The sequence below is a fragment of the Ailuropoda melanoleuca genome, chromosome 10 (assembly GCF_002007445.2).
Source record: "Ailuropoda melanoleuca isolate Jingjing chromosome 10, ASM200744v2, whole genome shotgun sequence".
Taxonomy (NCBI): domain Eukaryota; kingdom Metazoa; phylum Chordata; class Mammalia; order Carnivora; family Ursidae; genus Ailuropoda; species Ailuropoda melanoleuca.
In genome coordinates this window covers 80,490,250-80,512,723 of record NC_048227.1, presented here as the reverse complement: position 1 = coordinate 80,512,723, position 22,474 = coordinate 80,490,250, and the positions used below count along the sequence as shown (strand labels likewise).

Sequence of the window (22,474 nt, the reverse complement as noted above, 5' to 3'; positions counted from 1 at the left end):
CTGAAACTTTGAGTCAAATATATAATCTTTGTAGTGAATCATAAATTCATAGGGTCCTTTTAAATTTAATTTTGGTTTGTTTTGGCTCATTGGTATCATTTTATTTCCTATGTCACAACCCAGTCATTTATGAACTTGCCAAATGGCTATGCCTCGGTGATAAACTAATTTTTCTAAATAATTTAGGTAGAAGTAGTAATAAGACTAAAATAAATGATCATGTTATTTTATTTTTAGTAGCTTTCCTTCTTTTTTGAACAATTACTCACTTTATACCATTTTGCCAAAATATCAGGGAGAAAAATGCAGTCCTTTGTTTTACTTATAAGAGTATTTTTTTTTCCTTGAGTAAATCAAGTGTAATTCACCTTTAAGCTGTTACATGGTATTTCCCTTGGAAGTGATTGTTTCTCAGGAACACTCATGACTCAGGTCGGCCTGGCAGAGTGAGGCTCTGGGGGCTGTTGGCTACATTCATATTATTTTCTCCAAAATGTTCTCCTGAAATGCAGCTGCTTTCCCACTTTGTGGCAGCTGGAGGTGGTAGCAATGTGCAATGCTCATTTAGAAACCAGCCCGCAATGGCATCTCAGCCTCAGATGTGCAAGACTTTTACGAATAGAGAGAAAAGTTGTGATTAAGGTCAATTTGTAAGGTGAGAGAGCATTCCCAAGCTAATGAAATGTTTTGAGTCCATTGGGAAACAAAATTGTTGAAAGCCCCAGGCAAAATCACAGGAAGAATTTTTCATGATGTAAGCCCAATTATGTAGGTACTGCCAAAAACAAAGGAATTCAAGAATTTATGAAAAGGCATAATTGTTATGCTGGAAACAAGGTATCATTTTACTTCCTGCGCTATCAGTAAGGGAGACTGTTTCAAAGTTTTACTTCCTTGTTATGGCGATTTTACCCCACGGATTCAGACTAAACAAATCCTTGTTGAATAATGATTGTGGGTCAAGTGCTTCTCTTACTATTACCCCTTCTTATCTTTACAACAAGCCAACAGGTAATATTATCCCCGGTTCACAGATAAGCAAACTGAGGCTGAGAGTAACAGCAAACATTACCATGCCCAACGCCGTTTTCTAGCTCATGGATTCTCATAACAACTTTATGAAGTAGGTAATGTTGTTATCTATATCTTAGGAATGAGGACACTGGGGAACAGAAAGGTTAAGGGACATGTCACAAGCTAGCTGGTAACTCATCAGGCACTTTGGTTCCTGACTGTACCTTCACCATTCAGCCCAGGCCCCTCCCAGAGAGAAGCAAAGGGACGTGCTCCAGAAAGCATGGGTAATGTGTGCCAGAATCTCGGTATCCTAAGATCCAATCCAGGGTTTTGCCCACTTGAGGGTTTTGCTCTCTCTACTTCCTGCTCTGTTCTGTGATCTGATCTGGGATTTGGGGTCCCTGTTACACTCATTTCAGAACTTTATTGTTTTTTATTTTAGTTAGTTCCCTAATTTTCCATGCAACACGTCTTTGGCTATCAGGTTATAAGTTTCTGGATAAAATATGTATTCTGGTACCTATCAGAGTTCTGAGCTGGCCTCAAGTACTGTGGGCTTGGGAAATACTGGGCAATTCATAGGTAGTAGGAACTATGCCTTTCCTCTGTATTTCCATTTCCATCAGGGACCACACGCATGTGGGACAAGTAACCACCGTCTTGAGCCTTCAAATCCAGATGTAAGCTGGGAAATCTCTCCATGAAGGGCTCATGGTGACCACCGTGCTGATCGCACTGTTTATGCAAATGGACCTGTCACCATCTGTGCCCAGCACAATGCCGGCGCATATACATGCTTCATTGTTAAATGGGTAAATGAATTAAAATGGGTAAATGAATCAGCTGAACTAAAGAACATTCTGCTTCAGCAATACTTATTGAGCTGGATACTTAAGAGTGAAAAAAGACGCATAAGACATTACCCATGGCTATAGATTTTACCAACTCATCAGAAAGATGTGAATCTAAGTAATTAGAAGATGATTGTTTAACCAATGTTAAGTCTACTAAGACTCAGACATGATGCTAGACCCTGCATCCAGTGGTGAATAAGAGACATGCAGGTGACGCAGATGCTTATTACCAGCTGGTGGAGAAGGACAAGAGATGGGGGAACCCACGATGAGGAAGGTAGCCAGATGAACGATGCTCTGCTAGGGCCTGGCAGGGGGGTAGCTCCGCCAGCTTTTAATGGATTCTGGGAGATAGTAGAGCGAAGCTGAATCAAGAAGGTGTAACTGAGGTCAATGCGTTTACAGAGAGCATTATAAGCTGAAAAATAGCTTGTGTGCCAGTTTTGAGAAGAAAGAATGGTGCATTCGGGGACCTACAGATATTTCTGTATGACGAGAGCACAGAGTTCATCCAGGGGCCAGAGGATGACAAAGGAATCTCAAGATGTAAGCAGGGACCATATCAGGAAACCTTTGTGCTAAGTACCATGAAAGGGAGAATTCTTAGGAAGAGACCATATCAGTTTAGAGAAACCAAGCCAGTCTCTGCAAGTGATCACAGTGGGGACAGAATTAGGGAGCCCTAGAGAGCCTCTCCAGCATGTTGAAATCCTGCGACTTCCTGGGACCACTATTCTTTTATATTTCAATAAACAGAGCTCTAGCCCCTATAAGGTTAAATCCACATGCCTCCTTGCTCTCTGCCCCTCTCTGCCCATCCTCAAACACACACTGTATCCCTTAGGAGTCTTGTCCTTCCGATCGCTTTTTGGGCGAACTTCCTGTCTCCACAGATTGTTAACTTTCATCTCATGGAACTTGTCTTTTGTTTTATCCTTGCTCCAACCCATATGTGGATCTCGGCCCTTTTTCCTTCTCATTCTCAAATCCTGCTCATATGAGCTCTTTGTGGATCGTTGCTATGATTTGAAGATAGCTATAGGACAATTAAATATTCTATGGGCCCATTCTTAAAAGCCTCCTATCAAATCCACCATAAGGAATTTCTTGTAAACCAACTTCTGTAAAACCCTGTGGCCTGTGGCCCTCTTGTTTCCTTACGTGGCTTCCCAGCCCCACCCCTCCCCCACAACCTGACAACCTGTCTGGATATTTTCTTGCATTTCTCGTCTTTCTGGGCATTCTTTGCCATTCTTTCTTGAACTTTCTTTCTCTTGCTCTCTCTCTTTCTGTCTGTCTCTCTCTCACACACACATCAAAATTTGTCCTTTATATTATATGAAACATCTTGGCTTTTCTTCCTCTCTCTCTTTCCCATAGTCTTGTATGTTACCAACATGCCCCATGCACCTCTCCCTTAACACCCAGGAGACCATCCAGGTATTTACGTTTAGTAAATAAAGCGCCCTTCCTAAGAGTTTTACATCCACAGGCTTTACAATATTATTTGTTTCTTCCCAATGTATTTCCTTAATTTAAAAATTATAAATGCACTAAGGATGATTCACAGTCATTTTCAGATACGTAGACTCCTTTAACAACTCCTGCAACAACTTTAAATCCTCACATCATACTCTTCGCAGTTTGTTAGTTATCTATTTATTTATTTTAAAGATTTTATTTATTTATTTGACAGAGAGAGACAGCGAGAGAGGGAACACAAGCAGGGGGAGTGCGAGAGGAAGAAGTGGCTCTCAGCAGGGACCCTGATGCGGGGCTCCATCCCAGGACTCTGGGATCACACCCTGAGCCGAAGGCAGATGCTTAACAACTGAGCCACCCAGGCTCCCCTCGCAGTTGTATATTTATTGATTGGAAAATACAGACTGATAAAAAGTTACTGTTCAATCACTGGCACTTTGAATTTTTTTTTACATTTTTTTCATCACATCTGCATACGTTTGAAATCTTAAAGTACAGAGATGTATATTACTATTGTTTTCCAACGTTCACTAATCATTGATGGGATGAGGATCCTTTGTAAAGATTTTGCTAATTCTCCAATGTCCGTAGCTCACCACAGCTCGCACACACTGAGAGCCCCGTCCAGGAAACCTCAGAGGTCTCTAGATGACGTGGTTGCTGGTTTGTTCTGCACATTCACTCCCCACCCCTTACTTGTCTATTGAAAATATCCGTTAAAACATAGAAAGAGAGACAACATCACAAAAGCATGAAAGCCATCTATATTCATCAATGAGTTAGGATTTAACCCTAAATAAAATGCAAACATGGGCCTAATGCATAAAAGGCGGTAAAATGTTAGCTGTGCACATCCTCCCACTGGGTATCCCTAATTGAGAGAATTTTCAGAAGCCAGCTAAAAGGAAGTCATCTCCACAGACCCCTGGAGCTGCACTGGCAGAGGGTTGAAGTTTTGCTTCACAGTCCGATCTTCCCAAACATCCTGTTACCATTACTTCTCTTTCTCTCTCAGGGGCTACAATTTTCAGGATGTCAGCAACTCCGGGCAGGTAGGAAAGACAGCTCATTGCATTCCAGAACAAGAGATCAGTGTTAGGAAAGGACAAAGGCCGGATGAGCCACTGGAATGGTGCCTTTCAGAAGCTGTAGCTTGGCAGGTCCTGGTTTTGACAAGCAAAGAACTACAGGCTCCTTTAAATCATGCAGGAATCATATCTCTTATTCCTAGTCAGGGGTCCAAAAAATGGAAGCAAAAAAATTCCTTCCTCGGTCCAGTGGAGTCACACCAGAAAAATAACTTCCAGACATCAGAAATTTAGCCAGCAGCTGTGGGGTCGTTTTGAGTGTTGGTGAGGTCCAGAGCCGACAGCCAAGAAAGAATTCTTGAGACATCTTTGTGCAAAAAGGTGGTTTTATTCAAGCACGGGGGCAGGACCCATGGGCAGAAAGAGCTGCCACACCAGGGTTGTGAGGGGTGACCTATTATATACTTGGGAGTTAGGAGAAGTAAGGAAAAGGGAGGTTTTCAAAAGAGCTTTTGTATGCTGAAAAGGACCTAGAAGATACTGGAGGCCTTGCCATTGTCAGGTTAAGGTTGTTTTTCTCTCTAGTAAAGCACTGACATGAAGACAGTGGGGGTTTCCTTCTGGAAGTTAGGTTATTGATTAGAATGCATTTTTCTTGTTAATCACTAAGACAATTCGTAAACTGATAGAGGCTCCTGCCTTTTTGGACTGTGATCTCTATTAGTTAACCTTTTTTTTTTTTTTTTCCTTCCCTTAGTCTTAGGGCAGCCCGGCGTGCCTGAGGAACGTCACACAGATCCCACCTTGGGGGGGGGGTGTGGGTGTCAGCTTGTGCGTTGCCCTCCGCTGGCGGTCTGCTCCCTCATCAGCTGCGCATGTCAGTTGCTCCTCCTGGCCCAGCTAAGACGAGCTCCCAACTGCACCCGGTGGCTAGAATGAGGTGTGTCAGCCACCAAAAACCCAACAGCTGCTCTAACTCCCTTCTCATTTTCTGCCTTTCCTATCTGGGGAACTAAAATATTCAGACACTCATGTCTCAGTCTCTCTTGCCAAGATGGACCATGAAACCCACTGGGCCTGGCCAAGGAGACATTAGGGTGAGTCTTCAGCTGGGTCTGAAAATTAAACTGGCAAAGACGGATTAGAGGAGAAAAGCATCCACGTGTGTTTCATGTACGCTCTACGTGACACGGAAGCCTTCACCAGGAAATAGAGACTGTAAGAAATGGCTAAGCCTGAGCGTTTGTATGCTGGGTTTGATGAAGAGTGGACAGCCACGGAGCAATATGGCAGGTCAAGCTGTCTGAGGTAAATGTAGGAAACCAGGGGAGGCTTTGCAAGGCCTGTTAGTTTGAATCCTTCGTGGCCTCTCTGTGTCTTCAGAGAAAAGATTGCTCCCTTCCTCTGGGTGTAGAGAGGGCCCCTCTCATGTGAGGGTTTATTACCTGCTTTAGGAGAGAAGGGCAGGGGGGAGGTCAGAGGGACCCTCCTGCTTCTGCCATTTTCTCAAACTCCTTCAGCTTAACATAGTAAGCTAAGGTACCATGTTTTAGGGGTAGCATATCCTGAAACCCATCATCTTCCATGGTGCTTCTGGAAAGTTCCCTGCCTGATAAAAGGAAAAAGGCCTTGCCCCACGCCTTCTTCCATTGTCACCTGCATTTGAATTTGGTTGTGAGAGAATTTTATGCCTGGAGCTGCGGCAGCCACCTTGCACATATGGTGACAAATCAGGGACAAAAGCCAACCCTCTGAGGAGGCGGGAACAGAAGGATGGACAGAGTGTGAATCCTTGGAGACACCAAACTCAACTTTGTCTTCTCGCTAATTAAACAGTAAATGCCACAATGTTTTAAACCCTTGTTTTTTAGGTTTTGGTTTCTTGCAGCCAAAAATATCATAACTGATCTGGGGGCTGGGTAAAGAGAAGACTGCAAATCTGGCCATTGGCAAGTCCATTTTAAAAACAAAGGCAAGGGATGCATTTTAAGATTTCTTTTTTTAAGGGAACATGCGTAAGTTTGGGAAAGCATCTGACTTCTGTTCTCTGTAATTTTTGTAAAAGTGGACTCTGAAAAAAGAGATTAGGACCATGTCTGACAATGGGAATAAATCGAGGTGAAGATGGGGCCGAGGACGGAGGTGTAGACAGAACTGTGTGAAACCGTAATAACTGTGAGGACACGAAAGCCGCAGGTGCAAAATTATTATCTGAAATCTGTGACGTGGAAGATAAATGGGAGACACTCTTCTAGGTGCACATAGAAAGGACAAGAAGACAGAGATAGGAAATGAGATGAATATATACAACGAACACATAAATAATGACTACTAAACAAATAGGGGGAAAACCCCAAATTCTAGAAGTCTTTTCTCAGTAGAAGGACTCAGGTAGGAGCAGCAGAATTTGGAAGAAGCAAGCGCCCAGGCTTATCCTGGTGAAAGTCCCACACCGAAGGAGGGAAGGAGGGGGGGAAGCGAAAGACAAATGAGTGGAAGGAAAGAAAGAAAGAAAGAAAGAAAGAAAGAAAGAAGGAAAGAAAGAAAGAAAGAAAAAGAAAGAAAGAAAGAAAAGAAGGAAAATTCTACATGTCATCAGCAGAAGAAGAGAATGAACAGAGCAAGAGGCAGGGAAGGGCGAATGAGCCCATGTAAACCATGCCTCCTCTGGGTACCTGCGCAGCCCACAGAAGTCGGAGATTTGTTTCAGGGAAGTGTGTCTGTACAGCCACTACTGAATCAAACCCGAGATTTGACAAATGAAAAAGAAAGCAAAGTTCCTCTCCTTTTGTTTTAGAAAGGTCAAACAATAGCAGGTGTAGCGGGAGGCTGAGTTTCCTTGTATGCTGAAGGGGGTTAGGGGGCTGAGGAGGGGGAGAGTGCTGAGATGAAGGCTAATGCCCAGGATTTACCACGGAAGGGGGCCCCACACGTGGTCTAGGGCCAAGAGGTGGCACCTGGGAACTTTGGCAGCTGGTGGAACAGCGAACGTCAACTCTCCATGGGTCTGGGGGAGCTCTCTGGCTACGCCGGCGCTCCTTCACGCAGCATCCAATAGTCTGTACTGAGCGCTCATGTCAGGCCCCGTGTGGGTCCCTTGATGGTGACACTCCTACTCTCAAGGTGCCCCCGATCTAAGGCAGGTGACAGGCTTAACTAAATATAATCCAGGGTACTGTGAGGCCACGGAAGGAAAGGCAAGGGAGAGAAAAGCAATCAATGCTAACCGAAGAGAGGCCATCTGGAAAGGTTTTGTACAGAAGGGGAGTCTCAAACTGTATCTTCAGAGATGACTCAGATTTCCCTAGGCTCTGAAGTTCGGGGAGACATGCCGTGAGGGGGAACAGCTTGAAGAGGAGCTCAAGTCTGGGAAAGTGAGTGGCATTTTCCAGAAACAGCAAAGGGTAGGAATGGGCTGAAGACCTGGTGCCTGGAGACCACTGTGCACCCTGGAAACCTGAGTCCCCAATGGGGCTGCTGCAGTCTGAACATCTAGAGAACAAGTCCACGCATCGGGCGGGTGCTTCATAAAGTATAAATGTATGTGTGATAATGAAACAATGTATGGTCTCTTCGGCGGTGCTAAATGACCAGGCTAATAATAGTACTGGAAGCTTTACAGAAACGCTAATACTATGCTGCTCAAATGCTAAGCATTTATGTAAATATGAAGTTGTATATGCTGACTGTTCCATAATACAATGCATTCATCTTAGTCTACTGACAGAACCTTGGGCAAGAGAGGACCAAGGATCCGTATTCTGGAGTGCTATCATTCATTCTTTTAATCAATCACTCAACAAACATTCATTGAGTATTGACCTTGTGCCAACGACCAGAGATGAGAATACAGATAGAAAGAAAGCAGAGTTCTTGGCTTTAAGGACTTTCAGTTTAATAGGAGAAGACAAATGGGTAAATAAATGAGCACCTTGAAAGATGACAGGTGCCCTAGAAACACATTCTTTGGGCAGGAGGAGCACCGAGGGGTTAAGGGTGAGGCTGCAGAATAAGGCAGAGCAAGGTGGCCTTCCTGGGGGAGGTGGTACTTGAAATGACTCTTGAAAGATGAGTTGGGGTAAAAGATACTCAGGGAGGAGGAGTGAAGAAAGGTGGTAGCCACACCTGCAAGGCCATCTGGGGACCACTGCAAGTTTTTCTTGAGCATAACATGAAGGAGGGGGAAATTTCTGAAGCACTCTCATGGGCCCACGCTGTCTAATCCCCTGGCTGCCTGCCACAAGAACATGCGTGCACACGCTTTGCCGCATGCTGTGGCATTTAGTGATCCGGCAGGTGTTCACTGTGTGTCCGTGATGTGCATAGGCTGTAGCAGGCATATGGGGAAGAAAGGAAAGCAGAGAGCAGGCAGAAACTCAAATATTATGGAAAATTGAGCGTCTCGTGTGCCAGCCAGTTACAGCGTGGCTTCCTGTGAGTCACCACGAGTGGCGGACAATGCAGCCATTGTGGCCTCGCCCAGCCCGCGGGGCTCCTGCCTTCTGCGTCCTCCGTGTAGGTCTCAGGGCGTTCACGTGAAGCCCCTTGCTTCTGACTGCATCTCCCATGAGCCGTCTTACTTTCTTACCTTGTTATAGAATCATCATCGCACCAGAAGGTTCACTGCTGGGCTTGCAGCCAAGCAGCAAGATACAGAGGGAGGCATGACCCAAGGGCCTGCGGGTACCAGTTGCAAGTGTCTTCGTGACATCTGCAAAAGCCTGAGAAGTTTCTGTGGCCCCTTGGAGAAGATGAATGTGAAGAAAGAGCCCCTGTGAAGCAAGGCCATGAGCAAAAAAGGGTAGAAATGCTAAATTTCACCAAGAAAGTGAAGTGCGAAGTGTTTGACTTCAGGGCTGGATGTTCTTTGAAAAACACCCGTTGTAATTCCTCATCCTACCCTCTCCTCTAGCTCTGGGTGCTTCTTCTGGGCCCAGCGAGCTGCCCAAACTCTCCCATCTGTGTTTAGGCAAACATAAACCCCACTTTCCAGCCACGTGCTCGTTCTTCCTGTTCGTGGCCAGATTTCTTGGAGAAGTTCTTTCTCCCTTTTGGCTTCTGTAGGATAATGCCTTGCTTTTATCATCATCAACCAAAATGTAGACAGAATAAAAAGCCTACTTTTTATGTCTCTCTTCATTGTTTTTATAGGCTAAAATAGCACCAGGAAATTGTCCTGTGGTGGAAGTCCTTCAGTGTCACAGGGCTGCAGTCCCGGGGCACTAGGGACTGACCTTCCACAGGCTACTGTGGGCAAGTGGGCATCATGAAGACTGTACAGGAACGTCAGCAGTAATAAGTAGCAGCACCGAGATGAGAGAAATGTGTTTTGGTCAAGCATATCACAGGGAAGAAAAACCCTTCAAATAAGATACAGACAGTTCAGACCTCAGCTTAATTCTGTGGCATATAACCCGTGTTGGTAGGCCCCCTGATGTAAGAATAGGCTCATAAAATATCTTGTGCACCTTTTTAAGCTTTTCAAGGCTACCCCCTAGACAGATGACAGATAGATAGATAGATAGATAGATAGATAGATAGATAGATAGAAATGTGATATATAAAATTTTTTTAGAACTTGTAATTTCATAAAAAGAATTTTTAGTAATTCATATGGAAATTATTTTATTATATCTCTGAAGAATTATATGCAGTGGTAGCTGCTGTGTCTCCAGAGGGACATTGACAAACTGGGATGGTTTCCAGACCCTTTGCACACATCCCAATTTGTCGGTGTCCCGTGAACCCTGACTAAAAGAACAAGGCATGTGAAGCTAAGTCCAGAAAATGGACAAAGAAACTGGATCCCTCTCCTGTCAGGAGCATTTCCCCCACAATATAAGAAGCAGGCTTTGTGACTTGCCCCACCCCTCACAGCCACTGCTCCTCAACTCACCACCTCAGACTCTGTCTGAAGCAGGGAGATAGAGCATCAAAGGAAGAGACTCTTGTACCTCAGGAGGTCTTTTTTTTTTTTTTTTTTTGGTAGGGCAGCCCTATTTCCCACCTAATAAAGGGGGGAAACAAGAAAGGGGAAGGAGAAGGGCAAGGTGCCAAGGACAATCTTCTGCTACTCATGCGGTTCCGGCATCTGTTCCGCCATGTCCTTGACTCAGTATCCTCATGCTGCCCTGTGTCACTCAAAATCCCCTCCTGGGGTGCCTCCCTCAGTTGGCCTTATTAGTGTTTCATTCTCCAATGACCCTCATGTCTTTAATCTGAGTATCAGAGACCAATTGCCAAAGCACATAGAAGCTAATCAATAAGTCAAACATAGATAAAACGACAAGTAGAGATACGAAGTAATACAATATCCTTATCCAAATGTGAGAATTTGACCTGATTCTCCTTGGGGTAGAGAAATATGTTGCTCTACCACATTTGGGGTGTGTGTGTGTGTGTGTGTGAGAGAGAGAGAGAGAGAGAGAGAGAGAGAGAGAAATATGAGGATTTTAAGATCACAATGGGGAAAAATATGTGGAAATTTAGGACATGAATGAGTCTATAAAAGAGTACTTTGAAGTAATTTTACAATTAAAAATTAGAGCAGTGCATAATAAATGATAGATAATAGAGATATCACCAGAATATTAAGTTTCTTGGGGGACAACTACGTAACTACATCTGGTTTCTTTCATTGCTACAGATATGCCTTCCAGTACCTAGGAAAATGTCTGCCATGTACTGGTACTAAATATTTGCTTTCTGATTAGCTAGATAAATTACTGATTTAATTTCAATTTAATAGTTCGTGTTCACTGTGCTCATGAATTAATTTTATATTACTGTGGATTCTTGCATTTTTATTTGTTCCTCCATCTAACTATTTAATCCTTTTTAGATTTATTTTTTGAAGTCACCTATGTCCCAGGATCCTGGAGATGGAAAATGCCTTGGCTGTTTCTGATGGGAAGAGATTCAGACCAACTTTATTTGATCTGCTTCTTTTCCTAGAGCTGAACAACATTTTTTAACCCCCTGCAATGGTGGGGTTAAATAGCCCTCACTTAGCCTGTGATGAATGTGTGTCCACACACATTTCTAGTCCATTCTCTACACATCTCAGTTCTTTTCTTCTCCATCTCCTTGCTGTTGTCTCCTCTTTTAAATGTTGGCATTCGCTAGGTCCCAGTCCTATTCCTGCTTCTTCTGTTCCTCTGTTTATCTCCCTAAGTGATCTCATTCATTCCCATGACTTTAAATCTTTGATACATGCTGCTGAATCCCAAAAACATATCTCCAGCCTTGACTTACCTTTTAAGCTTCAAATCTGTATATTAGTCTGAATTGACATTTTTAACCGAAGTTCTTATAGATAAAACAACTAAAACATTTCAGTAAATATAAAACAGAACTTCTGATTTCTACTCCTCCTTTTACCCTCAGTCATAACCAGTTCTCTTCTCAGTTTTCCTTCAGTAAGTATATTGCCCTGGACAATATATAGGCCCGTAAACAGGGTATTGAACATTGTGAAATCACCCAACCAATGGCTCAAACCATGGAGCCATCTAGGGTTCTGACCCACCTCTTCACCTTCTAATTCCAATTCATGAACAAGTGTAGTCGTTATTACCTCCAAATTCCCTTGAATCTGTCTCCTTGTCTCCAGGTCTACTCTGAACATGCAAATCTAAGCTACCAATATCTCTTGTTAACTCTAAGGCAACATACTCCTCCCTGATATCAGTCTTGCTCCTGGAAGAACCAGTCTGCCCCCAGCAGCAAGAAACTTGGTGTCAGTGCCCCCATACCGTTTAGTGTGCATTGACCCCTTTAGACTCGGAAAACCATAAAAAGTTGTCACTGACTTGCAGGGCCCTGTTTGAAGTGTCCCCTCTGTCTCTATCCAAATTTAGTGGATCCTATTCACCTCTCCAAGCTGATGTGCCCCACATATGATGTACTGGCTGCCCAGCAGTTCCAAAAACATGCTTTCCTGTGTCACACCTTGCAAACTATTGTTTCCTGTGCCTGCAATGCACTTCCCTTGGTTAGTTTTTGTTTTGTTTCTTTTCTGTTTTGACAAGTTACAAATATACAAAAATGTCCACATACCTACTTCTGAAAATTAATGACTGTTAACATTTTGCTATTTTTCCTCAGCTTTTAACATTAAAATAATAAAACAATATGAAGTCTCTTTTGTTCTTCTTCCCCCCACATTCCATTCCCCTGCCTCCTTACTCGGAGCAAGTAATGGATATTGGTGGGATGTCGCTCCCCTGCTTCCATTTCTTTCTTCCTTCTTTCTGGTACAACCTTAACTTTGTTAAGGCACACATGAGCGCACAGACACACACACACACACACACACCCAATACCCTCATATGTTTCAGCAAGAGCCAACTGTGGCCGGATGTGGCCAAGGACATATGAGGGCAGGGTTTCCTGGAGGCTGTGCTTCATTTCAGCCCAGGCCACACAAGGGGAAGCCTGTAGCACTTCTTGAGGCTTCTGCCCTCTCTACTCTGCCTCAAAGGTTTGCCCTTAGAGAACAGCCTGCAGAGGGACCCGAGGAACCCGGCTGTCTGAATTTCAGATCCAACGCCAAAGCAGGAACTAAACAATGTTCTTGTTTGTTCAGTCTTCATCATCTGTCATCTGCTTATCTCGCATAGCTGTCTGCTAGTAACTAAAAACAACATCAGCATCACAAATAAAAGGAAGTGACTTCCTCCACGTCTCCACCCTCTCCTCCCAAAAATGAAAGAAAAAGGATATTTCCTTTTACATCTAATCATTTTTGTTAATATATTACTTTACTATATTTATGTGTGTGCTTATAGTCAGGGCTCTGAAAATCTTACTTATACAAGGTTAAGTCTCCATTCAGACATAAAGTTATTTAAAATAACAGTGCAGAACTGACCTCTCTGTCTCTCCTCTCTGCCTGTAGGTTGCGGCATGTTTACTCTCCTGTCATCTGTCACTGCTGCCGTCAGCGGCCTCCTAGTGGGTTATGAACTTGGGCTCATCTCTGGGGCCCTTCTTCAGATAAGAACCTTATTAGCCCTAACCTGCCAGGAGCAGGAAATGGTTGTGAGCTCCCTCCTCATCGGGGCCTTGCTGGCGTCCCTCACTGGAGGGGTCCTGATTGACAGGTATGGAAGAAGGACTGCCATCATCTTGTCATCCTGCCTCCTTGGACTTGGAAGCCTAGTCTTGATACTCAGTTTATCTTATGCGGTTCTCATCGTAGGCCGCATTGCTGTAGGGGTTTCCATTTCACTCTCTTCAATTGCCACGTGTGTTTACATCGCAGAGATCGCTCCACAACACAGAAGAGGTCTTCTTGTGTCCCTGAATGAGCTGATGATTGTCATCGGCATACTTTTTGCCTACATTTCAAATTACGCGTTTGCTAATGTTTCCCATGGCTGGAAATACATGTTTGGTCTTGTTATTCCCTTGGGAGTTTTGCAAGCAATTGCAATGTATTTTCTTCCTCCAAGTCCCCGGTTTCTGGTGATGAAAGGACATGAAGAAGCTGCTAGCAAGGTGCTCAGAAGGTTGAGAGCCATCTCGGATACAACGGAGGAACTCACTGGGATAAAATCTTCCCTGAAAGATGAATATCAGTACAGTTTTTGGGATCTGTTTCGATCAAAGGACAACATGAGGACCCGGATAATGATAGGCCTGACACTGGTATTTTTTGTCCAAGTCACCGGTCAGCCAAACATATTATTCTATGCATCAACTGTTTTGAAGTCTGTTGGCTTCCAAAGCAATGAGGCAGCCAGCCTTGCCTCCACGGGGGTCGGAGTTGTCAAGGTCATCAGCACCATCCCTGCCACTCTTCTTGTGGACCACGTTGGGAGCAAAACCTTCCTCTGTGTTGGCTCCTCAGTGATGGCAGCTTCACTGATGACCATGGGCATTGTGAATCTCAACACCCCCATGAACTTCACCAATATCTGCAGAAGCCACAGCCCCATCAACCGGTCATTGGATGAGTCTGTGTTTTATGGGCCAGGAAACCTGTCAGTCAGTGATGACACTCTTAGAGAGCGCTTTAAGGGGATCACTGCCAACACCAGAGACTCCTTAATGCCCATGAAAAATGACATGGATAAGAGAGGGTTGATGACCTTACCAAATGCTGGACTTAGCCAAGCTGAATACCAGATAGTCACAGACCCTGCAGACGTCCCAGCTTTCTTGAAATGGCTTTCCTTAGCCAGCTTGCTTGTTTATGTTGCTGCTTTTTCAATTGGTCTAGGACCAAGTAAGTATTTTAATTTTTATTCCTTCCTTTGCCCTTATGAATGTTAACATACTGCTTCTGACCATCAGAGCATCTTATGGCTATGGTACTTTTTACATAAAACTACTGGAAGTAAGATGGGATAATCCTGGCCACCTGATGTTTCTGCTAATGTGGAAAGTATGCTTAGCTCATACTTCCTTTATGAAATGTGCAGGGCTGGTATTCAACAGAAGGATTAGTTTTCCATTATCTGTCACATGAGGATAATTTAACAGCAATTGACTGGGGCTAAACCAGACCTCGAAAGATATGTTTTGCCCAAGAGGACATATTGTTTTATGAAAGCAGTTTACTGGGATAACGTTCTCTTCCATATCATTCCTGACTTCTTCATAAATGGAAGAAAAAAAATCAAGCATTTAGATTTTCTTAGACACACTAGTGGAGGGCATTCAGTAATAATGAAGAACAGGAAATGATGAGTTAGGAAGGAGGGTGGATTATTCCTTTAAGTACCATATATTTTATCATCCGAGTTACATCCCTGAGCACTTTACACATTAAGCAGGAAAATGGGAGTCAAGTTACTCCCTTTCAATACAATATAAACAATTTACAGGGAGATAGCTTATTTTATATAGTTGTCTTATTTTATACAGTTAGTCTACTCCAAGGATGAAGTTTAAATACTTCTCTTGAGCAAACTTTCTAGAGGTTTCTAGAACAGGTTGTTTGTTGCAGTTCCGTGTCTTTCAGCTTCTCACCCAGTCTAAATCTCTCTTTAGGGAAGTAAAGTGTAGTCTCTCTCCCAGCCTCAACGCTTACACCTCTCTCTCATTCTCTCGCTCTCTCTCAGACTGCTCTCCCCTATCCGTTTCTTCCTTCCTCTCTCACACAAAGTCTTGTTGTTGTTGTTGTTTACAAGGATCAAGGACCAAACAAATGTGCTCAAATAAAAGGAAGTAGTCGAGCTTGGAACATGAGAAGATGTAAGTTACGTTGAAGGAGAAGGAATCTCGTGGACAAATTTAGTTTTCTGGTGCCAGGAACTGACAGTGTTTCTAGAAAAAAAAAGTCACTTTAGGGCTTGCTTTGGTGATCTACTGTTAAGTCATTAGCTATTCATTCAGGTGATTATGTATCAAGTGGCCATTTTTTTCAATAACAAAGAGCTATGCTAGATGTTGGGGAAACAGTAATGAGCAAGACAGACACTGTCCCTGTCTTCAAGATTATGCCTGAATTAACTGAGCTATATTTCCTGTGTCTGCTTCTTTCTGGTCAGTAACCAGCAGGTTTGGCCTGCTTAATCTCAATTCCCGAATAACTGGCTTTGCAGGTGGCTGTTATGGCCTCTACTGCAGCTCTGTTTCCTTACCGTGCAGTCTACTCCCACGTCTAAGTGAGATCAGTCTCTGGGTATTGACTCTTTCAACTTCCAGAATGAGAGAAGGAATCTGATTGACTGCTCTTTGCTATGCAGAGTCATAAGCGGTAGTTCAGGGACACCTCTAGGGCACATGGTACAAACTGTGGATGACCAGAGCTGGCCTTTCCTTTGGCACTAGGAGTAGACAGATTTGCTTATAAAAGACTGTGGATGGGCAGGTAGAGTAAGGACTACAATACCATCAGCCTCTGATCTCTCTGACTTGTTTCTGAACCCTGGCCCTCCTTGTTAAGACTTAACAATGGTTAATATTATTAATAAACAGTTTCTTAGAAACAGGTTTCTACTATTATTTCAGGATTCAATCATCTTGGGTGTGTACCTGGGAGACATTTGTCTTAGTCAGTGTGGGTTACTATAACATATCACCAAAGGCCGGATGGCTTAGACAACAGATTTCTTACTCACAGGCTAGAGGCTGGCAAGTCCAAAATCAAGGTGCTGGCAGATTTGGTTGTTGGTGAGCACCCCCCTCCTGGTTTGCAGATGGTCACCACTTTCTTAGTGTGTCCTCACATGGCAGAGGAATGGAGAGAGAGCTAGGTGGCTTTATTATGTCTTTTCTCATAAGGGCACTAATCCCATCAGAGGGCTCTGATGACTTAGTTATTTCCTACAGGCCCTACCTCCAAATAGCACATTGGTAATTAGGACTTCAACATATGAATCGTCCAGAAAATACTTACATGGTTACTCTTATATGTAAAGCTAATGACACTTGAGAAAGCATCTTCTACTTTTATTTTTAGAAATTCTAAAGTCCACCAGAACAGCAAGATACAAGTGTTATTTTGTACCAAGGAACAACTTAACCTTCTTTGTGAACTTTTCTATATTAATAAGTACAGTCAGTTTTGTTCATACGATAAACATATTGTCCTCACTGATTTCTTTTGCCAACATCTTTTTTTTCCTATAGAGTCACCATAAAGCTAAAAATATTTTTCACATCAATTTTTTTGATCTAATCTTTTGAAATATCAAGAATCAACTAAGAATCTAAGGAAAGCTTAGCAAAAAGAAAAGGATGCTTTCTTTGTTTTAAGTCAGAGAAACTTCCAGGTAAACAGAGATTGTGACATGGCACATATTATATCAGAGACGTTAATCTTAAACTCCTAGAACCACCTATTCATGGTCAGAGTTTTCTCCAGCTCATACTACCCTTCTCTCTTTAGTTTTTGGGTAACTTCGAAAAATGCAGCAGATTCTCAGTCACTAGCATATCATTTGATACATTATTGTATTAGAGCAAGAATTCCCCATTTCAGAAACTTAGTTTGATTTTGGAAAAAATTATTGGGGGCTGTTTGTTATTTGCCTTTTAGGATTCTTTGAAGAGTATTCTATACTAATTCTTTTAAAATGTAATTTGGGCTTTAGATTTTACTAATATTCATTGATGCCAATAATGTCAAATATGTAAGAGGAAGGCTTTACATACTTTGGAGTATTTCATTTGACCTTCATGACAAGCCTGTGAAGAAAGAGTATTCACCAAATTTTATAAATGGTGGCACAATATTTCAGAGAGGCTAAATGACTTTCTCAAATAATTGAAAATACCTCTGGTCTTCTGAAATTCAGTGATAATGCCTAGTCCAAGACAAGAAAAGATAGTCCAGTGTTGGTCTTGCAAATAAATGTCAATTCCTTTCAATTTAGTCCGCCATGAAGATACATTAGAAGTAAGAATGAATGGAAATAGTAGATCACTGTCCATCACAGAAAGCTATTAAATGGGTCACTCTGCATTTTATGCAAGATAGAGAGACAGTCTCTCTTTTTCTGAAGCTCTGCTCAGTAAGCAAGCCTGTCCATTTATAAGGCTGAGCTACAGGATAACAGAGGGAGGATAATGATAAGTCTTGATGTGCTCTTACTTGAATAACTGAATGTGATTAAGATAATGTTTAATGCGTATTTGTTTAGAATTCAAACTCAGCCATAACAGAGACCAAAATGACAGTGGCTGAAATAAGGTGGGAGTTTGTTTCTCTCTCACTTAGCGACTGGGTAGTTTTGGGTGCTGTGGAGGCTTCCAGGGTCAGGTGTCAGAAGCCAATAGATAGTGTTCCCAAATCTCCCTGTAGCCAGTGCTTTCATATTGGTCCTCAGTCTATCATGATGACTCTTTAAAAATACTAAGATGCATTTTAAAATTTCATCACCCTTTTCTGATAGCCAATGGTCCCTTGGGAATAAGTGAAAAGCACAAAGTACTATCAATTAAAGGGAGGCTGGGTATAGAAAGGCCTGGATAATAAGGCAGTGTGAGCAATTCTATCAGGGAAGCGGAACCACAGTGAAGGATAGGGGACAAGGAATTTCTTACAAGGGTTGCACTTCACACAGTTGTGGAAGACACTGAGAAAGCAAAGGCGACGGTGAGAGGAGAAGGAGAAAGTCACTCATCAGGGCCACAAAGAGAAGCTGGTGAAGAAGCCTGTGGAAGCCTGTTGTCTCGGCATCTGGCTATGGCCTGCAGTCTCTGCAGGTCAGCAGGGCCAGGGGAAGAAAAGCTGGACTCAAAGCCAGGGCAAACTGGAATCTGTGAGAAGCGATTGGAGCCCGCATCTGTCTCTCACCACATCAACACTGATGACACTGGCCACATTCAGAAAAACAGGTGTCCTTCTCTATAGAGGCCTCACTGTGGGCCTGGTCTAGTAGTAGGAGAGGCTGGAGGAGGGGACCCACACACTGGCTGCTTCTCCAGACCAGCAAGGAGAGGCAGCAGGTCACAGCAACGTGACAAACTGCAGTGATGTCTAGGACCCAGCACAGGGCTGATGAGTCACTTTGGCCTTCCAAGCCTCCTGCAAATTTATCTTCAGGCCAGCCCTTACTGAAAACTACACAGGGGAGGGAACTCTGGAAAACGTCGCTCCCGCTCTGCTAAATGGACACAATACAGAACCACCGGGGTAATAAACTCTGGGCACAGAAAGAATAGAAATGAATATGAAAAAAAATATTCCAGAAGGTCAAGGGCCCTGAATGCTCTTATCAAATGCTGTGATAGATATTTATTTATTTTAATTAAAACATTAATTGTTAAACTGTATGACTAGCTTCCATTCCATCTATTTCTGAAAAGAGATGAGGTCATTAAATTAATGTCTCTTGGCTTTTGTTTCTTTAGCTATAAAACCAAAAACCACTCTTCTGCTAATGCATTGTAAAAGCTTCCACATTTATTTTCTCAGGGGTGTTCATGATCTCCCTTGAGCCGATGACTCTCATTTATCTCTAGTTCTATCGTGTCATATGGCTTCTAGTTCCTTTTCTCCTAATGAGTACTGGATTTTTCCACTTTTATGCTTCACTATCAGCCCAATGCAAGAAGCCCAACGCTGAATTCTTTTCTCCCTTATGCCAGGGGAATGTCCCATGCTGTCATTCAATCTGAGCTCTGGGGCCTTTTCTCAATCCAGTCAATGACCAAACGCTCTTGCATTTCCCCTCACAAATGGTTCCTGTGTTTATCTTTTCCTTCCCGTTTCTGCCATCCTAGTCCACCCCTTATGAGCTCATGCCTAGATTCCTGGAAGACCTTTCCTGTACTTCTCTTAGGCTGCAGACTCTTCCTACGCCTACCCATCCTTCATAGGAGGGCACCTTTATTACTGTGTTGCTCATGTCAGCACGGATCACGAATCTTCCATGGCTTCCTACTTTCTACCAAATCAGAGAAGTCAAATACCTTTCAAGATGAAGTGAAGATGAGAAATGATCTAGCCCACCATATTATTTTTGTAGAAGAGAAAGAAGTCCAAGAGGTGGAGATCACACAGATTGAGGACTAGAACCCCAGGCATCTGGAGCCTCATTCCATCCTCTTTCTACTACTGTCTGACTCCTCTCTGAGGGAAAGATGTTGTGGTTTTCAAGGCCCGCCCTCATCTTACGCAGCTCTGTCTGGGTGCCTGCACAACTCGGGGGACGCCATTTACCCTGTAGTCAGTGGCTTTGTGCTCTGGGTCCACCACTCACGCAGAAGTACATATAGACGCCTCATGGACTGCGAGGTGAAGGACGCCCCCCCCCAACGTGCAGCCCTCTCTGTGCTGCTCTGTCCCCCGTGCTCCACAGCCCGCTCCAGAGACACAGGCCCTGGAGGCCCTTTTCCTTCCCCTCTACTGGGCCCAAACCCTTCCTGTCTTTAAAGCTTAGTGAAAGTCTTAATCTCCTGTATGAATTCACCCCGTTTCTTAGAGGTCTCTATTTCTATGAACTACGAGGTATTTCTAGTGTAGCATAGTTCAGGTCTGGGTGACAAAGAGCCTGAATTTAAAGTCAGAAAGGCCGGGGGCACCTGGGTGGCACAGCGGTTAAGTGTCTGCCTTCGGCTCAGGGCGTGTCCCGGAGTTCTGGGATCGAGCCCCACATCAGGCTCCGCTGTGAGCCTGCTTCTTCCTCTCCCACTCCCCCCACTTGTGTTCCCTCTCTCGCTGGCTGTCTCTATCTCTGTCAAATAAATAAATGAAATCTTTTAAAAATAAATAAATAAATAAAATCAGAAAGGCCGGGTTCTTCTGATTCCAGCTGTTCTGCCTACTGGCCGTGTGATCTTTAATTTATCAATCATCTCTGGAGCTGTTTCTCATCTATGAATTGTGCATAACAATGCTTGTCCGATCTCACAGGTGTAGTGAGTGTCCCGTGAGCTGATATGAGCGTTTGGGCTGTTGTTGCCTACGGTGGGAGCGGAAGTCACAGTGGTGTGATAACACGACTTAGTCCTAAATGATGAAGTGTATTGCTTCTGTATGTTATTGTTTTGGTTTATTGACCAAATATAGTTATTAGAATAAGCTCTTTGAGGGAAGAAATGACCGCTCATATTTTTTTTCCTTCTCCCGCTCTAAGTGAGCATTGCGTAAGTCTGTTTGGAAACCATGAAGGAATACATTTGTGTTTCTAAGAGGGAGGTTGGGGAAGAAGCCGTTTAAAGATGAGATACAAATATAAGAAAGATCTCGAAGTGTGTTTTTTATATGTGTCAAGCTGTCTCCAGGGCAGGCCAAGCGCCACGTAAGCTGGAAATTCTGTCCCTGCTAGTCACTGGCCCGAGGCTTTTTGCAGAACAATCCATCACTTGGCCATAGTTCCAAAAATCTCTTTCTGGTTTTGCCTATAAGATAAGACATAGGGAAGTTAGGCATGCTCAGAAATAGGGCTTTTCTTTGTGAAGTCGTGAGGAGTTATTTGGGAATTTCAAACTCAGAGTACCTAAGAGTAGATCTGGCTTTGTCTCGGACACCCCTGCTTTTTCCTGCTGTGGGGAGAACAGAGCTCTTTTTGCTAATGAGATGGAGAATCTCATGGTTGAAGGAGGTTTGGGTATGGGCAAAAGAAATGACCCTTCATCTCATGGTGTCTCCGATTTATGATTGCAATTCCAAGGACTGAGCTGGGTTACATGTAGGTAACAAGGTATGGGTTCGATTTTTTAGAAAAGGGAAGGCATGGACTTTGAAATATGGCACTGGCCAGAGTCGAATCTCAACTCTGCCACTTGCCGGCTGTGCAACCTTAGGGAAATTAGTGAACTTCTCTGTGCCTCATCTTTTATCACTTACAGATGTGGATACAATTAATCGTTATCTCATAGCATTGTGAGGAGTAAGTCAGCTCGTAATAAAGTCCTTAAAGACTGGCGCTAAGAAGTGCCATATAAACACGTGTTGAGTAAAATAAATAAGCCTAGAGAGCTGGGTATTCACATGTGAGACTGGGAGGCATGCCGTCTGGGACAGAATCCTGAATCTTCCCTTCTAAAGAGAACAGTTATTATTTCACACCCATGGTTTAGGGCTGTTGATTCTCCTAGAGTTTTTAGAAGGGATCTGGTAATTGTCCTTGTTTTTCTTGCCAAGAGTCAGTTGTTTATGTCTGTATTTACGTTGTAGTTTTTCTTTTGTAAAGAAAACATATCCTGGGAATTCCAATTCAATCACCAAAATTGTATTCTCGCCCATTGGTATTAACTGCACAAACCAGTTGGAGTTTAAAGAAGGTTTTTATTAGATGCGAGGTTTTCATACCAGATCGTGAATGCATTATAAAACTTATTAACCTGATGTGATTATTGCCCAGGTATTTCATTTAGAGCGTTTATTGCTTGTAACAGACGCAAATCCTTTGCATAAACAGTGGTATAAAGGGAGAAGTCCTTGTTTTTCTAAAGTAAAATTGAAAGCAGGACTAAAACCATTTTTATTAAATCTTCTTAAATACGGGTTGGCTTAGAAAGAACATTCCTTAATTGTATTAGATCACAACATAGTTTCTTCAGCCAAAAAAAGTGTTTCTATTTTTAGGTTAAAGCATATACCCTACATCATTTTACTTTCTGGTCCTTTGTTTTCTAATTGTAAAATAACAGGGTTGCCCTAGAATCTAAATTCAGGAGGAGCCATGAATT

The 22,474-nt window shown here is 43.1% G+C and overlaps 1 protein-coding gene across 4 annotated transcripts in view; it reads left to right on the top strand.

Moving 5' to 3' along the window:
• Nucleotides 1-22,474, top strand: part of SLC2A12 (solute carrier family 2 member 12) — a 53,598-nt gene that overhangs the window by 5,395 nt on the left and 25,729 nt on the right. For 3 of the 4 annotated variants that reach the window (XR_002143311.2, XM_011228769.3, XM_002922289.4), the window contains exon 2: nt 13,281-14,612. Coding sequence is in view for 3 of the 4 variants with exons in the window: in XM_011228769.3 (XP_011227071.1) it covers nt 13,281-14,612 (1,332 nt within the window). In the remaining variant the exon portion in view is untranslated. Of the gene's footprint in view, nt 1-13,280; nt 14,613-18,399; nt 20,387-22,474 lie in introns of those variants that run through there. The other variant, XM_011228768.3, reaches the window with a different exon arrangement.